We start from the raw sequence: 14,267 nt of genomic DNA on the forward strand, positions 1-14,267 counted from the left end.
TTTTTTAATAATTATAGCCATGCAAAAGTGCAATTGTGTACTTTGTGATGTGTCCTACTCCCCAGTAAAGTGCTTTTAGCAAACACTAGGTGACTACTTGATAGAGATAATTTAAAGTATATTACTGTCCTAACATTATTGTAGTGTTATGGGATATATTAGTTGTGATCTTTTCCAACTCTGAGATTTTGTGGCATGATTTGATCAAGGGCACATAATAAATTAATGGTCAATTTGGCATTTGGCATAGATCTTCAGCCATATATCAGTTGCTTGAGATCACTGCATTTGAGAAAGTTTGATCAAAGTAATTGAGAATCAAAGATTTATGCTTTCTTATAGTAGGTTAATAAATCCACAGTTCAATTATAAGGCAACTAAACATAACTTTTTCTTATTCATAGCAAAACACTGAATATATTAAAAATATTATAAAATGAATTCTTTGTTCATAAAATAGGGTCTTTTTACTGAATTACCAAAACTATTGGTTAAAGGACAGATTTCTTTATCAACAAAATAAAGGTCTTAGACTCAGTCTTTCTCAGCTATTCTGTTTTCAAATAAGAGGATTCTACTTTGTTAGACATAAGTAGGAATTATTAAAATAATTAAGTGTATATTCTTATATACTTGTGAGAAAGACAAACACATTTACTCTGTAGATAATGTTGTATCTAAGTTAGCATGATTAAATAGGATTTACTTAGTAGCTTTCAATTGCTTATTGGGGGAAAATACAAGAAGAATATTGATTTTACATAGACAATGCTGTTAAATAAAGCAACAAATAATATGTGGTATGTTTTTAAAATACTTCCTATATTTAGAATGAAAAAGAAAAAAAGATTAGATTCAGTTCAGAAGTGGGAAAAAGAAATAGGTCAGAGGAAAGGAAGAGAGAGAAATATAGGACAAGAATCTATAATTTATTTAGTTTATAATTTACCTACAAGAGTATTCATGCATCAAGGGATACAAAATCTAGTAGAAAAATACATAGTCAGTAGATCTCACTCAATAAACTGTTACAAACCAATTCAGACATAATAATCATAGTATTAAAAACCCAATTTTATTTAGTGTGAAGAGGTGCATACTATTTTTTAAAAAGAGAAAGGATTGATGGGAGATATATTCTTATGTGGATTCTTGTGTGAATAAAAAATGGAGACTATTGCAAAGGATAAAATGAATAACTTTGATTACTAGAAATTGAAAAGTTTCTGCACAAACAAAATTAATACATTTAGTTTGAGAAGGGAAGCAATCAAATGGGGATTAAAATATTGCATTAAAATTTCTCTGATAAGGATTATGTATCCAAACTATATAGACAACTAACAGAAATATATAAGAACAAAAGCCTTTCCAAAAAATAAATGGCTAAATTATATAAATGAAGAGTTCTCAGAAAATAGTTTCATACTTTTAATAACCATATAAAAGTTTACTCCAGATCACCAATAATAAGAGACATGTGAATTAAAAAAAAACTCTTAGGTTTCATATCACATACAGAAAATGGACAAAAATGACAAAAGACAGAAGTGGTCATTGCTAGAAGAGTTGCAGGAAAATATGCATTGCTATATTGGAGCTAGGAATTAGTATAACAATTTTAGAAAGAAATTTGGAATAATGCAAACAACCTGACTCTACTACAAAATATTCATACTCTAGACTCAGGGATTCTACTATTTAGTATTTTTGCCAATAAGTTCATTGGCAAAAACCAAGCCTCATATTTGTTATAGTTATATATATATATATTATATTTATATATATGCATTATATTTATTATAGCAGTTTTACATTAACATAGAACTGACAACAAAATAGGTGTTTTTGATTGCATAATAGGAAAACAGATTATTATACATTCATATAATAGAATAATATGTTCCAAGAAATTTTGTCTTAAGACCAAATGTCATCTAAACTTTGTAAATCACTCAATATCTAGAATAATAAATAATAGGTATTTAATAATGTTTGATAAATTGTATTAAATGGTACTCACAAACATTAATCTTTCCATATAAGGTTTAACTTAATTATTCAAGCAATAGCATTCTTTATTAAAGCTGATACTTTTAGCATTATAGAGTCAAAGAGGACTAGAGACTTAATTTCTGGGGACATCATCAAGTTACTTCATTTTTAATATATATAGCTATGAACATTGTATATTTGTAAATCATGTAATAATACTCAAAAGATGAAAGAAAATAAATAATTTTTAGAATTCTTTGAACACTGAAGTATATATATGGGAATATATAACATGTGTATATGTGTTTATGTTTGTGTGTGTGTGTGAATTATCAAAAGAAATACTATTTCTAATGAGCTTAGCACAATGTCTGGCACATAGAAATTGCTTAATAAATGCTTCAATCAGTAGAATAATTAGATTCAGTGGAATAAGCCAGAGATACAAATAAAAATACAGACAATGGTCTCAAAGATGAGTGGCTATGTTGCACATTGGTTAGTGTCAGGACTGAATCAAGAAAAAAAAATCTTCCTAAATTCAAATATGTACTCAGATACTTATTATCTATCTGACTTTGTCCAAGTCATTTAATTCTGTCTTCAGTTAACTCATCTGTAAAATGAGATGAAAAAGGTTATAGCAAAATACTCCAGGATCTTTGCTAAGAAAACCCTAAATAAAGTCATGAAGAGTCAGACACAACTGTAACAACTGAACAATCCTCCAAGGATTTTACTGTTGAATGGGGAAGACAGCATAAGTGAGAAGCGAGGAGAGGAAACCAAGGTGTACCCAATATCCATCACTCTCCATCTTGTTTCAAGTCCAAGCAGAGCTGCAGGTGGAAAGTAGAGTTCAAGTTCTGCCTTCTATAAAGGAAAGCTTTGTGCAGTGTTGAATGCCCCTCTCTCCAGTACTATAAATAAAAGGGCAAATAAGGAAATTGAAAGCTGCTGTTGATTCAAGGTTGAGATTTGTGGAGATTAAATTTTTTGAAGGGTTTCTTGTTTAATACAGTTTCATTCAAACAGAATGATAGAAGTTTGTTTCATTCCTCACCCACCCAGACACTTCAATTTTGAGGCAGTATTAAGATCATGAGCTGTGAGGGAATCAGAAAAAAGGATATATTATTGGAACAGCCACTGAAATGGGAAATCTTAGGCTTAAGTTGGGTGTACAGGGTGTTTTCAGTGGCAGACATATCCATTTAGGCAATAGATAAGAAATATATTGTAGATGATATGAATACAATTTCAGATTTTTAAAAAGATCCCAGTGCATCATGAGGGTTTTTAAAAGCAAGAACCTCCATGTAAATGTTCTAGAAATGTTTGGTTAAGCCACGTGGGATGATAAGGCCTAAAATTTCTTCCAAACTATATTCTTTTCATCCCCAACTGCCTCCTGGATATCTCAGCTTGGATGTATCAGTGACATCTTAAATGTGTCATATCCAAATGTATTTAAAACTATATTGTTATTGTGGTATCCGTTGGTGATGGAATACTATTGTGCTCAAAGGACTAATGAATTGGAGGAATTCCATGTGAACTGTACACTGTGGTAAAATAGAATGTAATGGACTTCTGTACTAGCAACAGTGCAATGACCCAGGACAATGTTGAGGGAATTATGAGAAAGAACACTATTCACAACCAGAGGAAGAACTGTGGAAGCAAAAACACAGAAGAAAAACAACTGCCAGATCACATGGGTGGATGGGGATATAATTAGGGATATTGACCCAAAATGAGCACTCTAATGCAAATATCAATAATATGGAAATCGGTCTTGATCAATGACACATAAAATGCAGTGGAATTGTGAGTGGGTTATGGGAGGGAGTGGGAAGAGGGGAGGAATAGAACACGAGTCCTGTAACCATGGAGAAATGTTATAAATTAATAAATTAAATTAAAAATAAATAAAATTATATTGTTGATAGCTTTCCTGCTGTCTTCCCTCCTATAAATTTCTTTAATTTAGAGACATGACCATGCTACCAGTCATGCAGATTTATAAACTAATAATTGTCTTTGATTTTTCTTTTCCACTTCCCATATTTGGTCAGTTGTTGCCTTCTGATTTCTATCCTTACACTATAACCACTAATCTTTTTCAATTTTCATTGTATCTTATCTGGATTTTTATAACAGGTCTGAATTAGGATGTTGACACAATGGGTCTTCTTGCCTAAGATAATTTTTTCATCAGCTTTAAGAGCTTAAATTGGTGAGGAGAGAAAATAGAAGCCTTTGAATAGCCATTTCTACTTCTAGTCTTTCTATTTTCCAATTTATCCTCTTCATAGTTGACAAAATATTATGAGATAGTTATGGTGTTATTATTCTTAACTAAGAATAATTCAGACATCCCATGTATCTTCACACTAACTTCTAAGATTGGTATTTGAGGTCATCTGTGGTATGGGCTTCAAACTATCTTTCCATAATTAATTCATTTTATTATACTTCAAGCATAAACAAACAAATCAGTCAACCAGTTATTTCCTAAATTTGGATTTACATTTCCTGCCTTTGCTCATTTGCAGAAGGTGCTTCTCTTGACCACAATACATGCTTTCCTACTTTCTCTAGTTTTTATTTCTATAATCATTCATTTTACCCTCATCATATTATCATATATTTACTATTTATAAAAATTCCTGAAGTAAAAAGTGAGTTTCATAAGGGATAGAGCTATAATACATTAAATAATTTCTATACTACTGAAATGAAGTACTTGTGCTATAAATACATGAATGTGCGAAAATTTAAATTTACATTATTTTTAAAATATTTGGAATGGAGGCAGCAACAGTAGCAGTGACATCAGTGACTCATCCACAAGAGGCTTGGATACAGGAGCAAGATGCTGATCAAAGTGAAGATGCTGACAGGGAAAGAAATTGAGATTGACACTGAACCCAAAGACAAGGTAGAATGGATCAAAGAGCGGGTGGAAGAAAAAGAAGGAATTCCTCTACAATTGCAACAACTCATCTACAATGGCAAACAGATGAATGACAAGAAAACAGTTTTTGATTACAAGATCCAAAGACATTCAGTCTTCCATTTGATGTTGGCTCTTCGTGGGGGAGTTGGCTTTGGACGGTGATGAACCTCCTTTTATTTCATCCCCTCACACCATCACTGATAATGATGCCACATATCCCATTCCACCTTTTGGGACAACAGAACCACCACATCCTCTGCAGGAGAGATACTTAGATGTTTCTGTCTGTTGCTGGGAGGTCTGTGAGGACCTTGGAGTCCAATCCTCTGGGTCTACAAGGTCCTTGGCTATCTGTTGCTTTTTAGTTTGTGGTCACACCTGCTCCTTCCCTCAAGATTGTACGCTGGTTTTAAATAAAGAAATTTCCCAGCCTTCTTAAAAAAAATAAAAATATTTGAAATTTTTCTACCCTCTATATGTCAGTGCTCTGCAACAAAATACCAGTTGTTCAGTCCTAATTGTAGCTTGATGCAGTGTGCAATTCCACTTTTTCAGGTAGGTGCCTAAAGCCATTCAGACCTGTTTCATAAAATTTTTTAACAATAAAGAAGATTCTACCTATATCTAAATCATCTTAATTTCTTATTGCTAGATTCAGGATACATGCAAACTATTTCATTTTAATTTTTATCTCTTTTAAAATATGGTTTGTAATTTATATACAAAACCAATATTACTAATTTTGTATGGCATATACACTTAACTAGAGACATATGCATTATAATTCAATTCATTTTTTGGTCCAATAAGCAATTTCTTCCCTTATTTTCTTCTTTTGTAAAAGGAATAAATCAGTGGTTCCCAAACTTTTTTGGCCTACCACCCCTTTCCAGAAAAAATAATACTTAGCCCCCTGGAAATTAATTTTTTTAAATGTTATTAGCAATTAATAGGAAAGATAAATGCATCTGTGGCCATCACTGCCCCTCCTCCCCCGATCACTGCAGCACCCACCAGGGGGTGGTAGTGCCCACTTTGGGAGTCACTGGAATAGATGATTTTTCTGATTCCTTTTTAAATATGATTTTTTTTAATGATCCAAGAATTATTGTTAAAACTTTACCATTAAGAATGTGGAATTGTCTGTAAACCCCCTAAATTATGAAACAAAAAGAGATAAGAATCTCATTATTAGTTATTAGAATGGAGCTAGTCAAAAAAGGAATTTTTCTATAAAAAAATTAAGGTAGACTGTAAGATTATAACTTAGGCAGATAGTTGCATTTCAATATTCTGAAAATCATACATTTAACTAACACCATGAATTAAAATAATATCTTTTTTCATAGTGAGAATAGATTAATCAGATTATATATTTCAGTATGATTATTTGAATCTTTGACCATGCCTAGTAGCTATAAAATCAGATGGCTTCTATTTTTTTTAAATAAAGGATATATTCTAGCTCATATTTATTTCTTCAACTCTAAAAAAAATACATAAAATATATACCTTAAACATTTCAAGAAACTCACTTTTTGTCTCTGAAAGTCTGAAGGTAAGACATACATTTCACAAGAACAGAGAAAGAAGGAAATTTTCATTGACACTAATTTTAGCATCAGTGCAATAAAACTCCAAGATCATTTTAACAGTTTTTTGTTAATCAAGAACATTTGTTTATATTTAAATTCAACAAATCACTTTTAATTGTAGACTTTGTGGAAATGACCTTTGAATGGTAATTATGTTGAATTAAAATAAAGGTTAAATTAATTTCTTGGGAATTAGGGTTTAATCTTTCTCACACATCATATATTATGACATATATTCTATATTTTCTTCAAAATAACTCATGTATATCAACAACTTCTCGATTTGATATATACATTGTATAAAATAAAATATGTATTTCTTGCCATTAATTATTAGGAGTACTTTTAAGCTACAATATTCCACAAGGTCATATTATGGTAATGCAAATGTTTTGGGGGAGTACAAGAGCAACAAAGTAGGGTCCTATACCTACCTCCATCCATTGATTCTGGAATCTCTGCTTTTGGAGATAATGTTGATTCCCATCTAGTCCACAGCCTTCTGCAATCATACCAGCATTCAGCAGAGGTCTCAGACTGAAATATATTGTGTATAATTCACAGTGATCTCTGTTTCCTCTCTCCCCCCATGATGCCTTATCTAACTTCTCTTTAAAGGTATAGTATGGTAAAAAAAAAGTCAATTATTTGGGGGGAGGGTTGCTGGCATCTTACATAAAACAGTATTTTCTTGTAGTGCTTAGCACCTAAATCTGTCTCCTGATCTGTAGTATTTTTATGTGAGATAGGAAACAATTTTCCCTAAACTAATATAGTTGGTGAAGGATAGAAAAAAATATTTACATGAGTAGAAGCAACTTTTCCACCATGTTAAATTTCCTTTTTTTTTGGTTATTAATAGCATCTAAGTTTAAAACCAAAAGTAAAATATTGTGTAACTTATTAACTAAAAAAAAAAAAAACGGAAATCCCAGGCCAAATATAGTAACCTTTCTGGGAAGGTAAATGTATTCAACATAAAATTTCTCATCAATTACTAGTTTACAAAGATTTTTTTTTTATTTTCCAGACACAGACAATTTCTATTCTATTCTACCTACATTCATTTGGTTCCCTTAATTTCATCTTCCATCTTCTTAAAAATTTGAGTTGTCTGGGTATTTATATTGATTTTTTTCAAGTAGTCAAGCCTATTTAGTTTAGATTTTCCTTATAAAGATCATTTCTAATTATGTCTTCAAAATTTAATTCCTAAAAACTTACCATCATTCTTGGACTATTAAAAAATATGACTATTGGATCTTTCTTTCTTCAAAAATTTTGAAATCTTGTCTCACAAAATTTAGAAGTTACATCAGACAATCCATGACTTTCTTCTTTATACCAAATTTTGTGGTGGATTGTTCCCTTGTTCTTAAGATTCTTATAATTTTTTCTCCATCAATTGTCTGATGAGATTCAGGTTATTGCAGTTCTCCTTGTCCCTTCCTATAATTTTTGAAATATATCAATAAAGCAAAGACTTAGAAAAAAGTAACTGATTTACTTTTTGCTAAGAGAGAGAAAGAGACACAGATTTTTAGAACAGTGAAGTCTTAAATTGATAAAATAGCACATATCTGTGCAAGATTGTGATATTTCATACTCTTAATCTTTCCTTTAGTCTAAGTGTTATCTAGTCTTTCCCTATAACAATATAACTCCTGTTTGCCTCTTCTGATCTTCATCCAAATGATCTCTGACGTATTTTTTCCTTTAAATTCTTGAATTTCTCTCACAAATTTAATTTTCTTATTATGCAATGCTTCTTCATTCTCTTCTTTTTCCATTAAAAAGGATAACCTTTCCAGAGTAAAGTTAGTTATAAATCCCAATCCACTAAATTTCATTTATATCTATGAGTTGAAATTTGCACTAGAATTTCAAGTTCACATATTAACCACAATTTGTGAATTTACAGATAGGTACTTAAGAGCATGTGCTTTATTGTTACCTCTCTTCCTAGATATTATGTTCTATGAAGTATTAGTTCTTTCAATTCTTCATTTTCTCTGATCTCTCTATAACTGCTCTTCTCTATAGTTGCTGACTTTTCAAGTCATCAACTAACATATATTTTTATAATTCAAAGTTTTTTTATATGTGTTCTCCCCTTAGAATGAATGAGATATCCTTGAGGACATGTTCTATTTCTCTTTTCTTCGTATCTCCAACAATTAATACAAATTGTCTGACATCCAAAATATGAATTATGTGAAGAAGGGAAAGTAAGTGCAGGTGTCTCTCTAGCCCAAGATACCAGGAACTTTAAAGAGCTAACAACCCAATGAACTAACACCAAAGTTATTCCCCAATTCCTAATTTGCTCACTAAGTATCCCACCTCAACCAGCATCAATGCTATGGCACTGATATTGATACTGACAAAAATAGATAAAGTTAGAGTGACTATAGGAAAATAGACACATTAGTGCATTGCTGTTGGTGTTGACTAGTAGAACTATTTTAGAAAGTAATTTATAATGACACAAATAGAATGAAAAACAAAACTTATCCATACCCCTTTACCCAGAGATTCCATTACTAGGCATATACCCAATGATGTGTTAGATAAGAAGAAAATATTCATATGAGGACAATAATATATTTATAGTGGCCTTTTTGTGATGGTAAATAATTGGATTCAAAGTAGATATCTATTGATGGAGAAATGGCTAAATAGGCTATGAAAGTAATGGAATATTATTATGCTATAGGAAATTATGTATACATTTACTGAGAAGCATGTAAAGATGTACAAGATGTGATTCAGAACAAAATAAGCCAATAAAAGAAAACATGCACAATAACTTTATTATATTGTTCAATTACTCAGTCACATCCAACATGACCCTATGGAGCAGAGTATGTGTAGGTTTTCCAAGTCCTCTAACCTTATTCCCATGTCCTCTAACCCTTGTACTTTTAAATATAAAATCATTGTTCTAACTCATATTAGCCTTAACCTTTTACAAACATTTCTATTTCATGTAATCAAACAGTGGATCTAAGGAAACTTTTGAACCTCTCTGGTAATAGCTAGAATTAGCATAATATAATTTTTTTTCTTCAGCCTTCCTCCAGGCTCTGCTGCTGTGACCTTAATCTTTGAAACCCCCAAATAATCTTCTTACTCTGTCCTCATCCTTATCTCATCTCTCCTACTTTTTAGTTTCAGCCTTTACCCAGAGTTCTTTATTTCCCCCAGATTTTCTCTTCAATTAAGTGATTTATTCTTTTAAATATCAAAGTAGCCTCAAACACTAGAGTCTATTTCTTTGGAGAAAACTTAAAACTCCAATATGAAACAAGAGTAAATTTCCCAAAAAATATACATCACTTTTTAATGATCTCTTTTGTAACAAATAGAGAGCTTTTTCTTAGAGCAGTGAAACTTTGAACACATGTGTACAAACTGTTATAATTATTGGGAGTCTCTTGATCTATTTGAGACGATAAATTGATGTACAGAGAGAAATAGGATGACCCTTCTCCCTTATAACAGTTGCCCAGGCAGGATCCTTCAGGTTTAAGAGGTATATCCCTTCAGGACCACCTGGGTTAATTGATATATTGATTTGGGCTCTTTAGCTAGGATAACGCCTTGTATTCTGACTGCGATTTCTCCCTTCCCAAAACAAGCTTTGAAACTGCTTTAGGAAAGTACTTTAAACTTTATATTAACAAGAAGGATAGGGGTAAAGGACTGTGGTATAGGAGACCCTATTCTACTGGTTACTAATGAAATCTCAACTGCTGGCAGATGAAGAATCAGTGTAGCTTCCCTCTGGTTCAGTCTGGCCAGGACTAAACCAGAGTAGGTAAACTGTTGGGATATTTTGACTTCTTCAATAGATCTTCAGCCTTACAGTTGAGTTATTTCCACCCTTTCCACCCTCTTCTTCGTCTCCTGCCCACTTCCCGGATCCCTCCCGGGCTCTGGGAAACCTAGATATCTAGATGATGTAATTCCTAATATCTAGGGGCAGTAGACACCAAGGTGGTGGTCAGGTACAGGTTAGCACGGTATCTCAAGTACAGGAAGAGTTTTGCAGAGAGATGTTTGCACACTCACTCCAAGACCAGGATCCACCGATCTCTAGCCTCAGCACAGGTCAAAGACCCAGAACTTCTGCAGGATTCTCAACTGCCCCTCCTCCTGCCTCTTGCATGACTTCCCTGGAACATTCCATCCAACTGACTTATTTGTCAATCAAAGGTGATCTTCAAGCTCCCAGAGATTCAATATAACAAAACACACATATTTGAAATCTCAAACATCACATTGCAATGAGGCTCTATGAGCACTCTGGATTTTGAGTTCTTACTTAGAGCTAATAATGATAGGATATAAAATTTTAAGCTTACTCTTCCAAGTTTGTCATGAATATTTCTGTGATTCACAGTTTAGGAAATATAAATTAATTTACTCATTACATTATTGTCTTGGAAGTTAACATATTATAGATCCCATCCTTCTTTAGGTTAAAAAAATGAGGACTTGTATAATGATATGCTTTCTTATTCTGACAAATGCCTTGAACATGACTTTGATGGAGAAGATTAATGCTATCCACATGTTTCCTTGGAGAAAACACTTTGAATGAAGAAAACTATTCTTTGACTGTAAAAACACCATAGGCAACACAAAAATGTAATATAAAACATTGAAAATTTGAACCCCAAAAGATGTTAGTCAGTGAGAGATGAAAGAATTCTAAAACTATTTCCCTAAGGGAAGTAGAATTTAAAATATGTTTGTTTGTTTTTGTTTTTTACCAAAAAAGGGACTACTTCAGGAACTGGAGAAAACTTTTCACAAGTACGCACTCTCTGAGAAAAATTAATGTATATAGAATATAATTTTAAATTTTAGCTGTATTATTAACATCTTCTACATTCCCCAATTGATAAATGGTCAAAGGATAAGAACAAGCAATTTTCAGATGAAGAAATCAAAATTATGTGAAAAAATACTCTAAATCACTATTGATTAGAAAATGCATTTTAAAAACACTAAAATGTCCCCGCATACCCATAAAATTGTCTAATGTAACAGAAAAGGAAAATGGAAATGTTGGTGGGAATATGGGAAAAATGAGAAATGAATATACTTTTGGTGGTGCTGTGGACTGTTCCAACTGTTCTGAAGAGCAATTTTGATCTGTGCTCAAAGGTGTATAAAACCATGCATAGCCATACCATTGGACCCAGAAAGCCACTTCTATGTTTTTATCCCAAAGAGATCAAAATAAAAAGAGAAAGAACTGTTTGAATAAAAATATTTTAGCAGCTCTTTTTGTGATGGCAACAAATTGGAAATAGAGGGGATGTCCATCACTTGGAGACTGGTTGAACAATATGTGATTGCTAAGGAATTTTACTATCTAAAAGAAATAATGAGCAAGATGCTTTCAGAAAAAAAAAAAACCCTGGAAAGCCTTATATAAACTGATGTAAAGGGAAGTGAGAAGAATGAGAAGAACATCATACACAGTAACAACAATATTGATGATAAACTGTGAATAGTTTAGCTATTCTTCCTCATACAATGATCCAAGACAATTCCATGAGACATACGATGAAAAATGTTATCCACTTTCAGTTAAAGAAATGACAGTTCGAATATGTATCAAAGGATATTTTTAAAACTTTCTTTATATTCTGGGGGGGGTGGTTTGGTCTGTATTTTCTTTTACAAGTTGACTAATATAGAAATATGTTTTGCAAGGTTATGCATGGATAAGCTATATCAAATTGTTTGCCTTCTCAATGATGGAGGAAATGATAGAAAGAAGGAAGGAATTTGGACCTCAATGTTTTTAAAAGTGAATGGTAAAAATTACTACATGCAATTAATATTAAATTAAAAAAAATTCTCTAGCACTCTCTTAAGTCTGAAAAATTAACAAAACATTAAATTAAACCTCAAATTAAAGTGTTAACCAACTTAAAAGATGTAAATGCTTACAATTAAAATTAAATCTGTTCTTATTAACTTTATGAGTTTACTTCAATACAACAATGATTTTGGAAATCATGGGTTTAGAGAAGAAAAGAAACTTCAGGAGTTAACTAGTCCAAACCACTCATTTTACAAATGAGGAAATTAAAGTACATAAATTTTGAGAGGCCCACCCAAGGTTTTATAAGAGACATTACAGAAGATCTAGGGTCTGTATATGATATCACATATTGCACTTAATGAAAGTTGAAAGAAATGAGGAAAATTTAACATTTTTATAATTGTTTTAAAACACTGTGCAAGACCTCTGCATTTCTTTTTTTTAATAAATTTTTATTTTTAGAAAAATTTTCCATGGTTACATAAGTCATGTTTTTACTTTCCCCTTCACCCCTTCAAACCCCCCCCTTCGCCCCCCTCTGCTGTAGCCAATTCGCATTTCCACTGGTTTTATTATGTGTGGTCAATCAAGACTTATTTACATGGGTGTGGTCTTTTCAGGTCTCCATCCCCAATCATGTCCTCATCAACCCAAGTGTCCAAGCAGTTGTTTTTCTTCTGTGTTTCTACTCCTATAGTTCTTCCTCTGAATGTAGGTAGTGTTCCTTTCCATAAATCCCTCAGAATTGTCTTGGGTCATTGCATTGCTGCTAGTACAGACGTCCATTACATTTGATTTTACCACAGTATATCAGTCTCTGTATACAATGTTCTTCTGGCTCTGCTCCTTTCACTCTGCATCAATTCCTGGAGGTCTTTCCAGTTCACATGGAATTCCTCCAGTTTATTATTCCTGTGAGCACAAAAGTATTCCATCACCAACATATACCACAATTTGTTCAGCCATTCTGCTGGTGGAGTTGTGAACTGATCCAACCATTCTGGATGGTAATTTGGAACTATGCCCAAAGATCGATAAAAGAATGCCTGCCCTTTGATCCAGCCATACCATTGCTGCGATTGTATTCCAAAGGGATCATAGATAAACAGACTTGCACAAAAATATTTATAGCTGCACTCTTTGTGGTGGCAAAAAACTCTGCATTTCTTTTTATCTAAATACCATACTCTGTTTTTGAAAAGTAGGGCCCACAGAGGCCAAAGGACATCCAAGCAGAGATGTTAAAATATAGAGTTGGCTAGTAATCGTTCCATGAAATAAGGTTTATACATACATGAACTTAGTAGCAGAGTCTTTTGAATCTGCCTTTCATAAAGACATCAATACACAATGAAGGAAAAAAAATCCAAATATATAAAATTGAAAGTGCCATAGAAATGAGAGCATTTTAGATATATTTTGTTGCCGTATGAGATTCTTTTTTACATTCCTTTTCCATTTCTCAAGGGGAAAAATATTTTCTAAGTACATACATTAAGATTATTCTAATTTTAATGTCATCATAGGAAAATACATGCCCAAACAGAAATTATTCTTCATGTATTGTAAAGTTTAAAAAAACCACATAATGAAACCAAGAGAACCAGCATTAATATGACCAAGGTATGTGCAAAGATGCATGAGAGGCAGGTTACTGGAATAAGAATTCTTACTTAATTCTCTGAAAGGTTTTATCATGTTATTTCCTTTCTCTATTAAGCTAATAAGATTTTCAAACCAAATCTCCCACCCAAAAGCCCAAAGGTAAATGTCTTATTGGTCTCTCTTTCTTTTGTCATCTTCTTCAAGAAACTAGACCTGTTTATCTGGTTTTCATTCTACTTTTCTTTAGGGATTATCCCAAGAAATG

At 32.3% G+C, this 14,267-nt stretch overlaps 1 protein-coding gene across 1 annotated transcript; it reads left to right on the forward strand.

Moving 5' to 3' along the window:
- The first annotated feature begins 4,873 nt into the window (after positions 1 to 4,873).
- Positions 4,874 to 5,119, forward strand: LOC123230854 (NEDD8-like). Its single transcript, XM_044657032.1, has one exon. It carries the CDS (start codon positions 4,874 to 4,876, stop codon positions 5,117 to 5,119), a length of 246 nt encoding a protein of 81 aa, XP_044512967.1.
- The last annotated feature ends 9,148 nt before the right edge of the window (positions 5,120 to 14,267 follow it).

The sequence above is a fragment of the Gracilinanus agilis genome, chromosome 1, assembly GCF_016433145.1.
Source record: "Gracilinanus agilis isolate LMUSP501 chromosome 1, AgileGrace, whole genome shotgun sequence".
In the NCBI taxonomy this organism is placed as follows: Eukaryota; Metazoa; Chordata; class Mammalia; order Didelphimorphia; family Didelphidae; genus Gracilinanus; species Gracilinanus agilis.

Coding starts and splice junctions, on each gene's coding strand:
- LOC123230854 (XM_044657032.1), top strand. CDS start 4,874: ATGCTGATCAAAGTGAAGATGCTGACAGGGAAAGAAATTGAGATTGAC.